General features: G+C 37.6%; 1 protein-coding gene across 1 annotated transcript; it reads right to left on the bottom strand.

Moving 5' to 3' along the window:
• Positions 1–347: 347 nt before the first annotated feature.
• Positions 348–18,249, bottom strand: upf1 (UPF1 RNA helicase and ATPase). Its single transcript, XM_058751180.1, has 24 exons — positions 17,882–18,249; positions 16,636–16,772; positions 15,400–15,489; positions 15,148–15,315; positions 13,926–14,106; positions 13,676–13,837; positions 12,504–12,591; positions 12,153–12,251; positions 11,711–11,819; positions 10,979–11,138; positions 10,774–10,892; positions 9,660–9,824; positions 9,354–9,468; positions 8,901–9,044; positions 7,729–7,942; positions 7,452–7,569; positions 6,810–6,966; positions 6,471–6,613; positions 5,814–5,988; positions 5,488–5,569; positions 4,723–4,884; positions 4,289–4,512; positions 4,037–4,156; positions 348–2,685 (listed from the first exon to the last, which is right to left on the bottom strand). Exons 1-23 carry the CDS (start codon positions 18,050–18,052, stop codon positions 4,040–4,042), a joined length of 3,300 nt encoding a protein of 1,099 aa, XP_058607163.1. The 5' UTR covers positions 18,053–18,249; the 3' UTR covers positions 348–2,685; positions 4,037–4,039.
• Positions 18,250–18,878: the final 629 nt, after the last annotated feature.

The raw sequence follows: 18,878 nt of genomic DNA, 5'->3' as shown, positions 1-18,878 counted from the left end.
GAATCGCAAGATAAAAGCTACAATTACTATTTTTATTTTTCATTCCGTGGCAGAAAAAAAAAATTGCAAGACATAAACTCAGAATTCAGAGGGAAAAAAAGTCAACACAATGCAAACTCGGAAGGGCAAGAAGAGAGTTTTGATGTTTTTTTTAAATTGCAAATTTTTTTTCTTGCAATTCGGACAAAACTCAGAATTGCAAATTTCAATAATAACTATTTTTTATTCTGTGGCGGAAACAAGCTTCCATTTACAAACCCAAAAATGTGTAAACAAAAACAAAAATTCAATATTTAAGTTACATTAGAGATCAAACGCGACGATGAAGAACTGAGAACTGCATTGGGTGAAAGAAAGCAACATTTATTCATAACGTTACAAGAAGTACATATTGTGGGGGTGAAAACTTTTTCCACAAAACGAAATCCTGAATTATACTTCATATCCTGATGTTTTTCCAATGTTCCTCTTCATTGCAAGTTAAAGCATACAAATGTATTGTACATTTCAGTCAAATTTGATGCAATTTTCGTAGCAGAACCTCTTTGTACTCGATAAAAACCAGAATGCATCGCTGTGGATCACCTTGGCCTTGTTGTGGATGTTAGTATCTCATTGTCATTGGCAACAGTTTGGCTGACGTCATATCAAATCTGAGCACTGATATTTACAGTTGAAGTATGAAATGTGAAAACTAAACTGTATTCAGGAATTTCAGAGAACGAGTTAATTCTAAAACGAGAGGTTAACATGAAAAAGTCGCGTCAACATTTCTGCGACCTCGGTTATGAATGAATCATGATTGTCTTGTGGGTAAAGGAAAAAAAGAGAAAGCGAAGGATGTGAACTTAAAACGAATCTGTGCTCGATGCTATAAAATGCGAGTGGTGGATAATATTAAACAGTCAAAAGGGCTGCGAGTATGGAGTAACAGCAAGGTATAAACACTCCAACGTAAAAGTACAAAGTTGAGGCGACTGGCATCGGTCGGAACAGATGTTAAAAGCTGCCGTAAAACTCTGAATGGGTCCATCGAAACCAAATTAATTCGAGCAATTTCCACACTGAGAGAGGTTACGAGAACTTCATGTCAGATTGCGTACAAATAAAACTGAGCTACTAAGAAGAGGGGGGGAAAGCAACTAGTATGGGGGGGGGGGTAAAACTACGATCTATCACAACAAATAATAATGAAGGAGGGCATTCTGGTAACACACAAACACACACACACACACACCTGTCGGCGGCGTGAAACCGCCCGCTCTCACTGACATCATCATCATAACAGCGCAAGACGAGCCTCTTACGGTCAGACACAAAAACAGCGAGAATCTCACCTGTCTGTGCTTCGCATAGATGCGGCGATCTCCTTCCGCTTTCTCTGTGGCGCAACTAAAGCGATTCGGGCACACCGATAATATGACTGTGTCCTGATTGGACAGAATAGCAGTGGGAGGGGTTTACTCTGATTGACACATTTGTCTCATATCAAATCGAACAGCTTCAGATGAGCAAGTTTCACCTGATTGGACAGAATAGCAGTGGGAGGGGTTTACTGTGATTGACATTTGTCTCAGATTCAGATGATCGCGTATCCCCTGATTGGACAGTGGGAGGAGTTTGCTTTGATTGACACATCAAATCGAACAGACCCAGATGAACGAGTTTCACCTGGTTTTGACGCTCCTGACCCACAGATCCCGGTGGTTTGGATCGATTTTGAAGCCACATCTAAATCAAGCAAGCTAAATCGAGCGGTTCTACTTCACTGCTTTTATTCTAGTTGAACAAAAACCATTTTAAAACAAAGAGGAAAATAAGAAAGGATAGATCCGTCGGTCCCTCGGCAAGGGACAGAACACTTAAAAGGAAAAAGAAACATCCCAAAGCCATTTCTACCCCAAATCACCTAGCGGAGAGCGGACGAGATGTGACGGGCCCTCCGTTTGACGCGGCACCTCTACCCTCCCGGACTTCAGGCGGAAAACGTTCCTCAAAGTTGAATCGTCCTTCAGAGTGTCCTAGCACCTCGGGTTGGAGACAAGAGGCGCTCCGAAACAAAACGCCACAACTCTTGCCGCAGGCGTCCGTTCTCTCAAAGATGTGCGGTGGTAGAACCTGAATGTCAGATGTCAACTTTGAGGGGAACTCTACTTTCCCGAAAATCAGCTGCTTGAAAAGCGTTTATAATTACTTTAAATACGTCACCCCCTCTCTCAGCTCGTGGAGACGACAGAGCAAGCGTGGTTTTTGCAGGTAGTTTTAAGAGAACTTCATCTTGGCTCCGTCTCTGTTGGCAGGGCAAGGCCTGAGGCTGACGTCGGCAGCCAGGCGAGAGAGAGAGGAGGCCGGGAAGGGCCCCTGCGCTCCAGGAGCCTCCTCCACGTTGCGGAGTTGCAGATCGAAGATCTCGTGTTTGGTCTCCTCCTAACACTGCGTCTCCCCTCTCCTCCCCGTCCTCAACGAATGGTGGATGTAGTCCGCCACTCACACGTTCTCTTTCGTCCTGTCCAGCTTTACTCCCTCCTGTGATTGGTTTGATTCTCTCCTGTTGCTCTCACACCATGGTGCTTCAGTTGTAACAGTGGTAAACGGGCATCCATGTTTGTTCTTTTTTTATATTTACCCATATTTAAAATGCTGATGAACTAAGCTCAGCACAGGCCTAGCTCCTGTTCCAACAACCTGCGGACACAGACAGAGAAAACAGACGGTGTTAGCAATGTGGGAACTTACACACATGAGTTGTTTTCCATTCATAAATAGCTAGGCCAAAGAGCAAAATGGAACGGAATTAAAAACACATGATGTTACAGTAAACATAATTAGGTACTAATTTTAAAATGAGCAAAAATAGTGAGTGAGTGAAGTGACGTGTGACCCATACTCGAAATTTGTGCTCTGCATTTAACCCATCTAAGTGCACACACACAGTAGTGAACACACACATATTGCTGCGGCGCCCGGGAAGCAGTTGGGGGTTCGGTGCCTTGCTCACCTCAGTCGTGGCATTGAGGGTGGAAGAGAGCGTCATATTCACTACCCCCACCTACAATCCCTGCCGGACATGAGACGTGAACCCGCAAAATACCCTGCGACTGCCCCTAAAATAGCTTTGTGTCTTCAAAATGGGCTCCATGGAAAAGATGGATTATTTTGTGTTTTCAATTTAATTTTAGTTTAAGTTATAGAAATTTTGTTGTTTTTCTTCCATTTTTATTAGTTTTGATTTATTATTCATTTAATTTGTTTATTTTCATTATTTAATAAAAAAACAAATGTCTACATAGTATTTATTCATTTTTATTTATTAGCTTAAGTTTTAGTGATTTATTGCGTGTGCATACCAAAAAAAAGAAAAAAAAAAAGAAAAAAGAAAAAGACAGAAAGAAAGAGCACAGATGAAACTCAAAAAGACATTTTGGGTGTCTAGGCTATATAGGCAACAATTACACCAACCAGATGAGTAAATTAATGTACAGTGCTGTTAAAAAAAAGTTTGGCATCGGTAAGATTTTTTAAAAATGTTTTTGAAAGAAGTCTCTTAAGCTCACCAGGCCTACATTTATTTGACCACAAATACAGTAAAAACAGCAATATTGTGAAATATTTTTACAATTTAAAATAACTTTTCTATGTCAATACATCTTAAAATGTAATTTATTTCTGTGATCAAAGCTGTATTTTCAGCATCATTACTCCAGTCTTCAGTGTCACATGATCCTTCAGAAATCATTCTAATATGCTGATTTGCTGCTCAAGAAATATTTCTGATAATTAACAATGTTGAAAACAGTTGTGCTGCTTCATATTTTTGTAGAAACTGTGATGCATTTTATTTTTCAGGATTCTTTAATAAATAGAAAGTTCAAAAGAACAGCATTTGAAATAGAAATCTTTTGTAACATTGTCTTTACTGTCACTTTTGATCAGTTTAATGCACCATTACAGAATAAAAGTATAAATTTCTTTAAAAATGCATATCTGACTCAATAGTGTGTGTGGTCTTCAAAGATATGTGTGTGTGTCGTCTTACACTCTAGTACTGTGAGAGTCCAGTCACTCCGTGTTGATATGCCCGTTCGCCCTGGTAGGTGGAATCCTGGGAAAGCGCCACGTCCATCTGGGATTTGAACTCATCACCCAGGTAGCTGTCCTGTTTCATACAAAAGACAAAACCAAGATGTAAAACTACAGAATTAACTAAACAAGGTCACTTTAACAGCCTCAAGAGGCTTATATCTCATATAAAAATGTGAACATCCCACACAAATGTGAGCATGTGTACCTGTGAGAGCTCAGGCTGGGACAGTCCAGGCTGGCTCATCTGTGACGGCTGGCTCATGGTGATGTAGCCCTGGGTCAGTGGACCCTGAGAGAAGGGCTGGGACACCAGGTCCTGACTGGCCTGGCTGTTCGGCATGTTGGCTTGCCCGCTGCCGTGATTACCAGTGCCACGGTTCCTCTGACGACCTCCACGAGCCCCGGTCTTACCTTTAGGAGCACCACGACCTGTAAACAGACAGAGAACCGATTAATATTGTATTCCTGATTCAGTTCTGCTTCACCTCTTGTCACTCCATCCATAGCTTCTTTCTATATCTCTTTAAAAATAGCTAATATCATTAAAGAGGCAATACAAAGTGCTGCAACAAAAAGTAATGCTAGTCAAGATTTCTTGTTCAAAAAGCAGTAGTTTAGTGTTCTGGATTTTTCGCTCACCAGCAGCAGGCCCGTTCACCTGGCCCAGGTACCCAGGCGGAGGCATGGGCGGCATGACCAGATTGAATGGGATGGGGATGTTCATGGAGCCCATCGGGTTCGGCCCAGTCCCGATCATGCCGACCTGGTCATGGGTCTGGAAGTACATATTAGATGGACGCCCTGTAAAGGCAAGACAAGCAGTGACAAATTACAATTATATATTTTTCCACAAATAAGCATTGCAAAAGGCAGGTTCATCATTAAAAAACAGTGTTATTTTATTATAATTGATATACTATTATAATTTTTGTTCATATTTTTATTTTTTATATTTACATAAATTTTTATATAAAATAACTATATTAATTGTTTTAATTATATTTTTTATATAATTTTTTTATATTATATTTTTGGTTTTTACTTTAATTTTAGTTTTAGTATTTTTTGTTTTCTCGTTTTTAGTTTTATTAGTTTTAGTTTATTTAGTTTTAAATATTAAGTTTAAAATAAGTTTAAGTTTTTCATATTTTATTTCAATTACTTTTTTATTTCAAGTGACTTGGTTGACTGTGGTTTCTTTTATGTTAACAGAATAACACTGGAATCTTTTGGTTGATGCTTAAACTAACCAACTAAATTAGTTTGTTTAAATTAGTTGTTGATCAACAAGAAAAATACCAAATAAGAATTTTATTTGTAAATAAGAAACTAAATTAGAACTAATTCACTGCAACTGCATTGTATTGAGATTGAGTGAGAAGTGGTATGTGATTGCTTTCTCACCGGTGCTGCTGCGATCATACACAGATCCAGGAATCATGGCCTCTCTCGCGTCATACATGGCGGTGCTCATGAAGCGGGCTCCCTGAAACACACATTTCCACTATTAGCAGAAGTATTTTGTGACTTGTATGTGTTTTTTTTTCCTTATTTGAAATGTCTTTGTTACCTTGATGGTAAATGTAATGTTACAGATGCATACAAGCACTAATAATGCATATTGTAATAAATGCAATTGTAATTAACCTGCTTTGCATGCACGAAAAGACTATTTCTGAGCCAGAAGTAACCCTGATTTGTGTATTTGTGTGTGTGTGGGTGTTACTCACAGGGTTGATGGTGTTGACCAGCTTGCGAGGTTTGCTGAACTGCATGAGGCTCTCTCTCAGGTTGTTCAGTGGTCCTTCCACCAGAACCTTCTGCTCCTTGTAGTAGTTGAGCAGGTGGTTCCACAGAGGCTGCTTGGACAGAGCCTTAGGATTGCCCACAATGATCACGCCATATCTGCACACATACGCACACATTTGAGCACATGACTAGAGCTATCCACCTACATTTGTTATTTATTCACACATTTTACTTGAAGGAAAACATACTGTAAATCAGGTTATTTTTTGTGTTATTTAATAATTTTTAAAAAATTTAAATCAAATTAAAATGTCCTTTTATTTGTTGACAAACAAAGTGCTGCACAATAAAAGGTTTACCGTTTAAATTAAAATATGAATGAAAATTTGTGATTTCTAATAAATACTTTTTAACGAAAAACATTATACTTTATTACTACTTAAAGCAGCACATATACTCTACAAAACAATGTCATAACAAAACATAAGAAATGTAATTTCTTCAAATAAAACCAAACTTTTATTTTGGTGGGTTGAAAGTGAAGACCTTTGAGGTTTTGTGTGTATCTGTCCATAGTTTTTCTTAAATTAAATGGTGTAATAAATCACTGCACCTTACTCTAAGTCTGCTATTGTTACCTGGCTCTGGTTAGCGCCACATTGAGACGTCGCGGGTCGTTCAGGAAGCCGATGCCCTGGTGCTCGTTAGCTCTGACACAAGACAGGATGATGAAGTCCTTCTCTCTGCCCTGGAACGCATCCACGCTGGCGATCTCCACCTCCTGTAGACACACAGAGGCATCAACACGTCACTGACATGCTGCTGTGTGATACTGGATGTCAAACAGCCATTAAAAACTTCCAGAGCTAATCTTGACACCCTAAATTGCCACAGTGAGTGTCTAGAGTACACTTCTGCAACAGAACGGCGGAAATCAGTCTGCAGGGATGTTTGCAGGTGTTGTTTGGACTCTGTACCTGGTATAGCTTGGTGTGCAGTGAGCCGCTGAACTGCATGTACTGCACCAGGTAAGAGCGCTGGCCCTCGTATGGTGTAATGATGCCGATCTGGTCGGGTTTGGCTCCTGCCTTCAGCAGACGGGTGGTGATCTTCTCCACATTAGCAGCCTCAGTCCTGAACACAGAGAGATTTTATCAGACCGGCCCTTTGAATGAGCTTCAACTAATACTGGTAAGGAGTATTTATGAATAAGTTTATGAACTTTCAAAGGTTTCTGTTATTCCAGTAGTCTCATATTACCAGATTTTTGACTTATGGCATAAATTCGCTTATACAAGAAGAGGCCAACTGACCGACCGACTGATTTCAGGCAGGATTACTGTAACGTGATGGTGTTCTTTACTGTGGTTGAAAACTACTTTTTAGGAATGAAAAAACTCCATTTTGGTGGTAAAAGGTCATTTTATGTGATGTATAGAAGCATAAATTTAAAATCCTATATAACCATTGATATATATACACAGTTTTTTTTCACTACTCTGGCCCAGTCTCCCAGAAACAGTATGAAGCCAACCAATCAGATTTAGTCTTGCTGTTTTGAGAAAGCATTCCGTGTACAGATATTTGTGTGGAGAGTGGGATATGATGTTCAAATGTACCTGTTGAGATAGGAGGTGCCAGAGCTTGCAATCTCCTCCTGGCCCTGAGTTACATAGAAAAACATGGGCTTATCGGGCTGAGGCCACTGGAAGTCAAAGCCTTTCTTGATGCGATCGGCTGGAGAACAACAGAACATCATCATGAACATCATGTGGCTACACACAAATTTTGTCTCTATGTAGCTAAATAAAACTATCTATATGAACGTAATGCAATATCAACTACATGGAACTATATGCAAAAAAAAAACAAAAAACAAAACTTGAGATGACATACCGGCAGTGACCCCGTTCTGCAGAGAGCCCTCGTAGAAGATGTTTGACGGGAACGCGCTGAGGGCCGGGTGCATGCGGTACTGCACCTGCAGACGGATGGGTCTGATGCCCAAGACAACCAGCCTCTCAAACAGAGACTGAGACAGACCTGCTTTAGCCGCCTTCTTGCACATGACCACTGGACCCAGCTGACAGTGGTCACCCACTAGAATCAGCTGTCAAACAGAAGCGACAGTACAGTTACTAAACAGAAAATTTACACGTTCCTACTTTTGTTCACTTTTAATCTCTATAATCACTTCCTTTAATGTGGTTTGTTAGGAAAGTAATGAATATCAAGTTTATTCATATACATTTCCTATAAGCTGGTAATTCCTTTAGGCTTGGTGTTTATAGTAAATGTTTTTTATAATGAATATTTATACTTATTTTTCATTCTTGTTTTGCATACAATTAAAAACAAATGTTATTCATAGAGATATTATAGTTTTTATTAATATTCTGAATTAGTTTTTTTTTCTTCATTTTAATTGTGGTTAAAGTTTTAGTAATTTTGTTGTTTGTTTTTGTCATTATTATTAGTCTTTTAAATTGTCAATATTTGAACTCTTATATTCAGAACAAAAACAGCATTCGTGTCATATTGCTCTCGCTGCTCGTGTGATATCGCTTATGTGATATAAATTTGAGACAGAAACTCAGGAGCATTTTTGCCCCAATATCTTGAATTTTAGGGCATAACTGCATTTATGGAGTTGTTGCCCTACATCACATTTGCCAACAGTAAACTGTATGATATGTAAGATGATGTACAGGTCTTGAGACGGGGCTAGTACGTTAACTGCATTAAAATATTTTAATAGCGTTATTTTTTTCATAACTAATTAAGTTAACGCGTTAAACTGACAGCCCTAATAATAATAATAATATATAATAATTTTTTGTGGAGTGAGTGGAACTAATACACGTTTTATTTTCAGTAGTTTACATTATTTCTGAATGTATAAATAAAATACGACTTATACACAAATTCAACTTTTCTTTTCCTCAATGCAATTTTGACCCAGTGTGACATGTATTCAAGTGACCTGTTTTCCAGAAAATACAGTATATTTGGATTATGTAAAGTCTGTCTGCTAACATACACATTGTGAAAATTTGCCCGTCACATACCTGTTTGGCCCCGAGCACCACTGGCACCATGCACTCGGGCTCCGTGGCCTGTGTGCTCTCATCGATGAGGATGGAGCGGAACTGCATCTTAGCCAGGCGAGGGTCACCCGCACCCACACATGTGCAGCAGATCACATCTGCATTCTGAGAAACAGAGAGGATGTTTACAGGCCTATGTCACGGGTGGGCTGATGGATCATTTGTACAAAGAAAAAATTCAGCTTTTTTCATAGAACATTGTGTGCGCGTGCTAATTGCAGGGGAAAAACGCACCACACAAAAACATGCCCCATTTCCTTTGCCAAAGAAAACGGCTTAAGCATTATTGTGCGCCACCGCCTGCAGCGTTTATATAAATAAACTCACTGAGAATGCACTAGAAAAGCTTGACATTGCTGTGTAATTCCAGTATTTGGTGTCAATCAGTGTTTTAAAGTGAAGTCAGACAAGTACCATGAGCAGCTCTCTCTCAGCGGTTCGTTTGAGAGCTCGGTAACGTTTCTCGTCAGAAGACGACAGCTCGCCAGTTTCGTCCTTCAGCTGCTGCAGTTTTTGCAACTCTGGCATGCTGTAAAAAAGACAGACACAAATCAGTCCTCATAAGATCTCGGCCATGCTGCCAAGCATTCGAAATGAAATAGTTATTGCTGGATTTAGGTTAAAAAAAATTCCCAACCTGAGTGACAATAAAAGGGAAGCCAACCTCAGCACACCATTCATAACACAAACAGTGAGCATTAAGAACAGAAATGTCTGCACCTGTCCATGTTGCGGATCTGATTGTGCAGAGCCAGGAAAGACACAGGTGAATCGATGGCCTCACGACTCTTAGCACACAAACGAACCACCTTCAGCCCCGTCTGATGGATCTTCTCTGTTAGCTGGTCCACGGCGATGTTACTCGGAGCACAAACCAGCACCGGACTAAACCATGAAATAGACACAAAGCAAAAACTCAATTGATATTATAGGGCCATATTTCTCCCAAATTAATTTTTCTCTTTACATCTTCCTAGATTCAGTTTTTTCCTATATCATTTTTTTTTTTTTTTTTTGTAAAATGTAAATTTTGGATCCGTTTTAATGGTAAAATTCAATTTTACAAATCAAAAAGCATGTGTATCTATTGAAATCATAACATGTATAATTTAACAGCAATTTATTCAATTTTCAATAAAAATGTAATTTTTATGGCCTTACGAAATTAGTTAAAAAATACATGTTCCTCAAATTCTGTTTATTTAACAAAAACAATTTGTTCAATAGAAAAAAATGTGTCTTTGTTTTTATTTATGATTTAACTCAGACTTATCATCAAAACCACTGATACTCAAACAAAAGCATAAAACATTAATTTAATTAATCTTATTCAATCAAATTAACATTTAGCAAGCAAAGTGCTGCACAACAGCACTAGGAGGTTTATGGTTTAAATTAAAGCATGCAACAAAAACTGTGATAATCCTTAAAAAAAAAAATGTATTAATACAGGTAATATTAATGTCAATTTTTTCAACCTAATTTTTACCACAAACATCACTGCATATTTAAATAGTAGTCTTTTTCTGATGTAATATTCACAGACACTAGTCAATATCAAAAGTTGATTAAGTGTACAGCTCTAAAATTTGCCAAATTCCATGATATTCTGTGTTATACTGTTAATTCCACGTTTATGACTGGATTATGCGATTCACACTGTGGAAATCATAGGATCCTAATATTACAGAAATTTTAAAATGATATATGATATGAAATCTTCAATATAGTAGCCTAGTAAATAAATGAACTAACTTTATTTCATGTGGAAATTGTAAAATGCACTGGAAAGTCAGTGAGGAATCTAACACTGTCATAAGGGAACATGTCTCACCCATTGCCCTGTCTGGCCAGATGGTAGACAATGGTGGCAGAGGTGACAGTCTTGCCGGTTCCTGGAGGCCCCTGGATCAGACTGAGGGGTCGCTGCAGCACCGTCTTCACAGCATAAACCTACATCGTTCCAAAACACCTTGAGTCTCAGAAACCTGAAGAGGAAGGGCTGAATCAGAGGAAGGGGGCTTTAGACAGCCCTGTACCTGAGAGTGGTTGAGGTCTGGCAGGCCCTGCGCAGTGAAGCGTTTGGGAAGCTGGCATTTGATGATAACGTCCTCCACCTCGTGACCCAGCAGCTTGTGATAGATGTAGCCGGACACAGAGGTCTCGTCCACGGCAAACGTCTTCAGAGCGCTCTGCATGCTACATTAGGCAAAGAAAAAGTTGAACTTTGTGTCCACCAGGTTCAGAGATTATTAGACTATTTCACGTAATAGTTCATCTGAAAATTATAATTGCAACACAAAGGTGATATTTAAATTTATTTTATTCAAATGAATAAAAACCACATAAAAAACCACGAAAAAAAGACAAAAACACAAAAATAATAAAATTTTTATAAATTAGAAATATCAATAAAAACAAAAAGTATCTCATGACACCAAGATGGATGACTCCATGGATAAAGCAAGAATATTCTTCATGATTTTATTCAGTAAACAAAAAAAGTAATTCAAGTTTGGATTAACATGATGGCAAGTAAATGAAAGTGAAAAAGATACAAAATAAAATATATTACATCATTCTAAGTAAATATCATTTTTATTTAGAACTTGATGCACAAAAATAACTAAACCTCTAAAATTACTAAAAACTGTTTATAATTTAATATAATCACAATTTTATATAACATATATATATATATATATATAAATAATTTAATGGACTATATAGTTTAACGGACTAGTGAAAGTGTAATTAGTGATAGGACTAACCGGTCAAAAGATGTCGACTTCCAGACAAAGTCCACCTGGAAGTTATGCGGCACCTCCACAGGTGCACCAGCACTGCTGCGCAGCTCGATGGCGATTTCATCTCCATAATCTGAGAGGATCTCGGTTAAGGAATCAATCGTATAATATATAAGACACTTACATACTCGTACATCAAAACAGCACAGTAAGAACGCGCTACTGACTTTCTGCTGATATAAAGAGTGCCTACAAAACTCATGGTCACGATGCAAGTGTGTTGTCTGAGTTTTGCTCTGCAGAGGTTGCAATTATGTTGCTATGCAGTTGCTAGGGTGTTCTGGGTGGTTGCTTGTCAAGTCATTAATCCCAAGGATAAGCAATGCATGCCTAAGCACATTATCAAGACAAAATAATAGCTGTCATTGTGTGACAACAGCAACTTTGATTTTTGCTGAAAGGATACTGTCCGGGACTTTGATGACGTGTCCGATCCCTTTCCACAGTGGAGCCAAGTCTCCCTTATACCGCAGACAGATCTCGTCTCCCTGCATCAGTCGCATGTCTGATAAACATCACCCACACAGAGAAAACACTTTCAGATAGACATTTTGCAGATTTCTGCTCTAATAACAATAATAGAGCTATATATCCATCACATACAAAGTACAGCACCACAAACACACATGCACACACACGCGCGCGCGCACACTCAGGTCCGTGCACACATCGATGAGGGATGCATGGGACACGGTGTTAGGGATGGGATGGATATGAACCACTGGTAGACACAGAAGATGTTGAAAGTAAATATTACCACCTGAATCCGTCTTGGGCAGAGTGAAATAAGCTATCCGCTTTTTATTCAGTCCCAAATCCCACCTCACTGTTATATTGTCTTGAGTCTGAAGTAAAAAGACACGACACAAGCAAGCAGAATAAATATCAAATGTCTGACACATTAAATCTGATTTTGTATTTGGACTTTGCAATTATAAACAAGAGAAAAGAAACTCATGTACAAGGAAAGATCAATCAAAAACACATCTAACTAGATTAATTAAATAGAATTTAAAATTTAAATAAATAAATGGGGCTGAACAATTAATTGAAATAAAACAGGAAATCACAATATAATTTATAAATATACTTTTAGATGCATAGATATTAAATGTTATCTCATAGGAAAATGATATCACAGTTCAAATTGCAATCACAATATGATAAATTAATTGCACCAGAATTTTGGCAGTCTTTTAGAATCAGAATTTAGAATTTTAAAATGAAAAATCACTTTTTGCTTGCAGAAATGTGCAACAGTCGTGTTCAGAAATTAAAATCCCATCCATTCTGTACTAGCTATAATTCAGTGTGATTTTAGCTTCATTTTTATGAAATCATATTTGAATGACAAATTCCTGGTGAAGTACAACACTACCCATAATCCTTAACAAAAATCCTCCAATCACACTCATGGCTGTTACCATAGTCTAACAGTGACTACTCACTGCGAATACTTGAATCAGTTTCCATACAATCTTAAACTATTTATACCTTAGTAAGTACTTGAATAGTTTGTAATAAGCCTCCAATACATCATATCTTATACTTGGTGATAGTTTTATATTGCAGTACTATTGTGGATTATCCTCAATATCCTCATAACAGACGTTACACGCCAGATGCATTTGATTTTAGTTGGTTTGAATTAAATGTTGTAATGCTGAGATTTATTTCAGAGCTGGCTGGTCTGGTTCATGGCTGAACTATTTATTGATTTTTTTTTTTTACCTATGAAGAAAATGAATGGGAAAAGTTCTTTCACTTTTGAAAAAGCGAACGGCCCCTATTGCACTCCATAGTTCAAGCAGAAAGGTAACCAAAAAATAATAATAATTACTAACGCAACCATCATCATCTCAGTACCATTGCATCATTTTTCACTAGTTTAACCACAGGAATAACTGAAGAGCAGAAAGGTTTTCATACTTGGGACTCTTTAAGTTTCTTGTCATAGTCAGCCTCTAGTTTGACCAGCGGCCCAAAGATGTTCTGGTACTGATATGCATCTTCGTATCGCAGCAGAACGTGCTGAGGTTCCTCATCCACTCCAGGTTTCTCCAAATCTTCCAGGGTCGCTGTCGGGTTTTCCTGCAAACATGACAGAATGTACAGTCATACTACAATAGGATGCTCAAAACTGGGTTCGTATTCATAAGAAAGCAGTAAATCAGAGTACCTTCCAGAGCTCCTCGAGTTTATTGATCTGCTGTGCTGTGATCTGACGGGCCCTCAGCTGCTCCTGCTCAGACGGGATCTTCACCAGCCAGGACAGGAAGCAGCGGTCCTGAATGAGGGGCTGCCACTGAGAGCTGTCCCAATTAATGTCCTTCAGACTGCTCTGACTGGCACACGGCTGCCTAAACACACAAACAAACACAAACCCATGAGACGGAGGCAGTGCACACTTGCTTGATAAGCAATGGTTGACAGCTTCTGATAAAACCAGCACCAGATTAAAAAAAATTGATTGTTGTGGTTCCACAGCTTCCACAGCTTCAAGTGGTGCGATTAAATTTATACTAAACATTTAAAACAAAATATTAAGATATATATTTTTAAATATATATATATTTTATGATATTGATAATTATGATTATTATTATATTATTACAATTATTATATATCTATATTTATCTGTATACATTTTTGTTTACCTTTTTTGTAAAAGAAAAAAAAACAATTGTTCTTGTGTTCATATTGTAAAAGATACTTTATGATTGCATTGAGTACTACATGTAAATTGAAATATGGTATATGTTTGTACACCTATGACTGCTCGAATTAAATATAAAATAAAATTCATTCAGTCAACATGAGAGGTAAACTCCTGGGGGGAAAAAAAATAATGTTTGTATGCATTGATTTAATTTATGCATTTATTATTACAAACTATTTATTACAATGAAATAAGAATATTTTATATATTTTAATTAATATTTTATATATTTTTTTATATATTTATAAAAATTACATGAAACATTTACAGCATTTATCTATAAATATGCAATCATAAACACATTAAAAGCAATTATGCTAGAACACGAGGTACATAAAGTACAGACCTGGTTTCTTACACACCCAGTTTCATTGTGTAAAAATGAAAATACATGGGACTTTCCCATTTCACATTTTCAGTAAGCATGTACCATCACAGATGCAAGAGTCTCTTAAATCAATCTTTTAAATATAGATTGTGTCATACTCAAACAATAAAGAAAAATCTAGCTGGTAGAAAAGCATATTTATATGTTTTTGTTATTACTAAAACCAATGACTAAATCTCCCTTTATTTACTGATGCCTAAAAGACATCAGATTTGGGTCAACCTAATGAAAATAAACTTTTCCCAGAATTACTGAATTTGTGAGTCAGAATGAAATGCTTTGCAAATGTTTCACCTGCACAGAAGCACCACAACTGAGTCTGCTTTAGCTGGGATGAAGCCGAGCAGGAAGACATTACGGCAGCCGCAGTTATAGCACTCCAGAACCGTCTCTCCCAGCGGCCCGTCCTTATGCAGCGTCACCTCCTTACATTTGGCCCTCACCAAGTGGTTCACAATATGACTGAGAAAACAAATGTAACAAAAGTCATCATTTTAAGTTTTAACAATGCTTTGGTTAACCAAATTGATGGACTGGTGGACTCACCTGCCAGAGGTGTTACCGCGGCCGTTGCAGAACCATTTCTTGCTGGTGTTGCAATAGACCACACATGCTGGATCATGGATGCCACAGTAGCTGCAAACATACGAAACAAATACCAGCCCACAAAATGATAATACTTACATACAATATCATTCAAAATTTGGAGTCAGTATGATTTATTAATGTTTCATCGTCTTTTCTGCTAACCAAGGATGCATTTATGCATTTTAAATACAGTAAATGCAGTAATATAGTGAAATATAATTTTTTAGGAATCTTTGATGAACAGAAAGTTCAAAATATTTGATATTTGATTATAATCAGATATGAGACCCTGGACCACAAAACCAGTCTTAAGTTGCTGGGGTATATTTGTAGCAATAGCCAAAAATACATTGTATGGGTCAAAATGATCCATTTTTCTTTTATGCCAAAAATCATTAGGATATTAAGTAAAGATCATGTTCCATGAAGACATTTTGTACATTTCTTACCATAAATATATCAAAACTTCAGTTTTGGTTAGTAATATGCATTGCTAAGAACTTCATTTGGACAAATTTAAAGGCGATTTTCTCGATATTTAGATTTTTTTGCACCCTCAGATTCCAGATTTTCAAATAGTTGTATCTCAGCCAAATATTGTCAGATCCTAACAAACCATACATCAATGGAAAGATTATTTATTTTCAATTTTTTGACAAATTGACACTTAAGACTGGTTTTGTGGTCCAGGGTCACATATATTCAAATTTATAATATTTGAAATCTAAATATATATGTAAATATTTGAAATAGAATCTTTTTAACATTATAAAAGTATGTACCGTCACTTTTGATCAATTTAATGCATTCTCATGGAATAAAAATGTTAATTTCTTTAAAATAAAAATCTTACCAACTCAAACGTTTGATAGGTAGTGTATGTACAAACAAATTATGAATGTTTAAAAAAAGTAAAATTGAAACTGGGAAAATTTAGTAAAAATAATGACAATACACAGTCATATAAATTATAACCTAAAATCTTGCTAATAAAGAACTACTTCAAATACAAAAGACCTACGTCAAGCATAATGTACAATCAGAGGGGTCATGACACCTTTTACATAAATAAGTTGCCTGGGACAACTGACATTTATTCAGCACAGTGTCATTACGCAAAGGACACTGTGAGTGACCAACCAGAGGTAAGCATTTCAGAGAATCATGCATTATTTTATCTCTCTCACACCATACCTGCAGGCATGCACCGGCAAATCTTTAGTGTAGTAAGTATCTTCCTCATCCTCCTCAAAGTTCAGCTCGGCCAGAAGTTGGCTGGTCTTCACCACTGCATCCTCTCCATTGGGCAGAACGCCATCAGGCCCATTCACCTAAACACAAAACATTTCACCTTAACACCACCATTTCTACAAAAACAAATCTCAAATTGTACAAGCGTGAAAACAGGAGATTCGATCCAATGCACATTTCACCCTCAAATCACGCACATCAGCAGAAACGCAGTTGAATCAAGTACAAATGCACACCTGATTTACGATACACATGTTGGAAAGCTGCAGCTAATGCACAAAAACCAGATAACACACACCTTACTATAAAAGCAAGCATAACAATTTAACTAAATAATAAACAATATAACACCTGTCAAAAATCAAATAAGATGCATGTTATTATAACACCAAAATAGTTAATAAATCTCTCACACACCACTGCATCACATCATTATATCAATATAGTAAACAAAAACACACTTGTCAGCTGCAGCTAACACATCTCTGAGAATAAGCTGTTATAACATGCTGTTTAATATAATAAGAAAATTAGTTTATTAGTAACACCAATGTAGTTCACAAACGTCTCTCTGAAAGTAAGCAAATACACCTGAGATCTGTAGCTAACCAACCAAAACAAACAACATAAGAGCTATTACATGTAGTTTAATTTATAAGCAAATGAAATTTGTTAAAACACTAACGTAGTTCACAAAAGTCCCTCTGAAAGTAAGCAAATACACTTGAGGTCTGCAGCTAACCAACCAAAACAAGCTATTTGACGTAACACATCCATCATAAATCATAACATTAGAGTTAGTGTATTTATTAGCAAATTAAATTGAACAAAACACTGACGTAGTTCACAAAAGTCCCTCTGAAAGTACGCAAATACACCTGAGATCTGCAGCTAACCAACCAAAACAAGCAATTTGAGGTAAAGTATTTCACCATCGATAGCAACGTAAAAGCTATTATATGTAGTTTAATTTCTTAGCAAATTAAATTTGTATTTGTACACTATTGTAGTTCACAAAAGTCCCTCTGACAACTCTCTCTCTCTCTCTCTCTCTCTCTCTCTCCTGGCGGCCTGCTGTCGTTGCTAACGCTACCGCGCGGCTAACGCTTGCTAGCTCGCCATATTTGGACTCAAACGCGTTGAGGGCCGCCTGACAGAACGCTCGATTGTGTGTTTTGTGTGTTTATACCTGGTTGTCGAGTTGACTCTGGGTCTGGCCCTGAGTTTGGGTCTGGCTGGGCAGCGTGAAGTCGGTGAACTCGAACTCGGAGCCCTGCGTGTCGGCCCCGAGCAGCTCCGCTTCCTCCGTGTCCAGGAAGGTGAGCGTCTGCGAGCTCGGCCCGTACGCCTCCACACTCATCTTTTTCTGGCTTTGCTGGCCGCCTTTTCACAGAAAACACCGAATAATCCCTCAGCGGTGCGGGGAAACGAGCGACCGAAGCACGTCGGGCGACGTTTGTTTTGGTTCGAAAGGAAGAGAAGGAAACGGCGCGCGACGGGCTCGTGCAGAAATGAAAGCAAACGATTCCGGAGAAGACTCGACTCCCACTCGAGCGCGCTGACGTCACGGGCGAGAGCAACCGACGTAGAGCGCACAAACGCGATGACGTCTACACACGTTCGCTGTTTTGCAGGAAAAGAGCTGTTTTGTTTTGTAAATATATTGCTGTCAGGAAAATACAGACCATTATAGAGCTTCTATTAATGGCACATTTTAAAAATAGAGGTTTAGCTCTTCTGAGATATTATATGAATTTTATGAAAAATATTTGGCCCAAATAAGCCGACTTTGGTTTTGCAAAAGTCAAAATAAAAACAAAATGTGACCCTGGAGCACAAAAGCAGTCATAAGTAGCACAGGTATATTTGTAGCAATAGCCAAAAATACATTTTATAGGTAAAAAAATGATCGATTTTTCTTTTATGCCAAAAATCATTAGGATATTAAAATAAAGATAATGTTCCATGAAGATATTTTGTAAATTTCCTTCCGTAAATATATTACAACTTAATTTTTGATTAGTAATATGCATTGCTAAGAACTTAATTTGGACAACTTTAAAGGCGATTTTTTCAATATTTTTATTTATTTATTTTTTTCCAGATTCCATGGGCCTGTATCATGATGGTGGATGAACAAACTCAGGGTTACAGGATTAGTTTTGAGTTGACAAAACCAAACCAGT

This window comes from Onychostoma macrolepis, chromosome 02, assembly GCF_012432095.1.
Source record: "Onychostoma macrolepis isolate SWU-2019 chromosome 02, ASM1243209v1, whole genome shotgun sequence".
NCBI lineage: Eukaryota > Metazoa > Chordata > Actinopteri > Cypriniformes > Cyprinidae > Onychostoma > Onychostoma macrolepis.
Note: the sequence above shows the minus strand (reverse complement) of the source record. Positions and strands in the feature narration are given on the sequence as shown.

What these genes read in the sequence shown, in the direction of transcription:
- upf1 (XM_058751180.1), bottom strand. Translation starts at nt 18,052, where the DNA reads ATGAGTGTGGAGGCGTACGGGCCGAGCTCGCAGACGCTCACCTTCCTG. An exon ending in TTGCCGGTGCATGCCTGCAG is followed by an intron (nt 15,490 to 16,635) that starts GTATGGTGTGAG and finishes GTATGTTTGCAG; the next exon opens with CTACTGTGGCATCCATGATC. An exon ending in GGTGAACGGGCCTGCTGCTG is followed by an intron (nt 4,513 to 4,722) that starts GTGAGCGAAAAA and finishes GTCTGTTTACAG; the next exon opens with GTCGTGGTGCTCCTAAAGGT.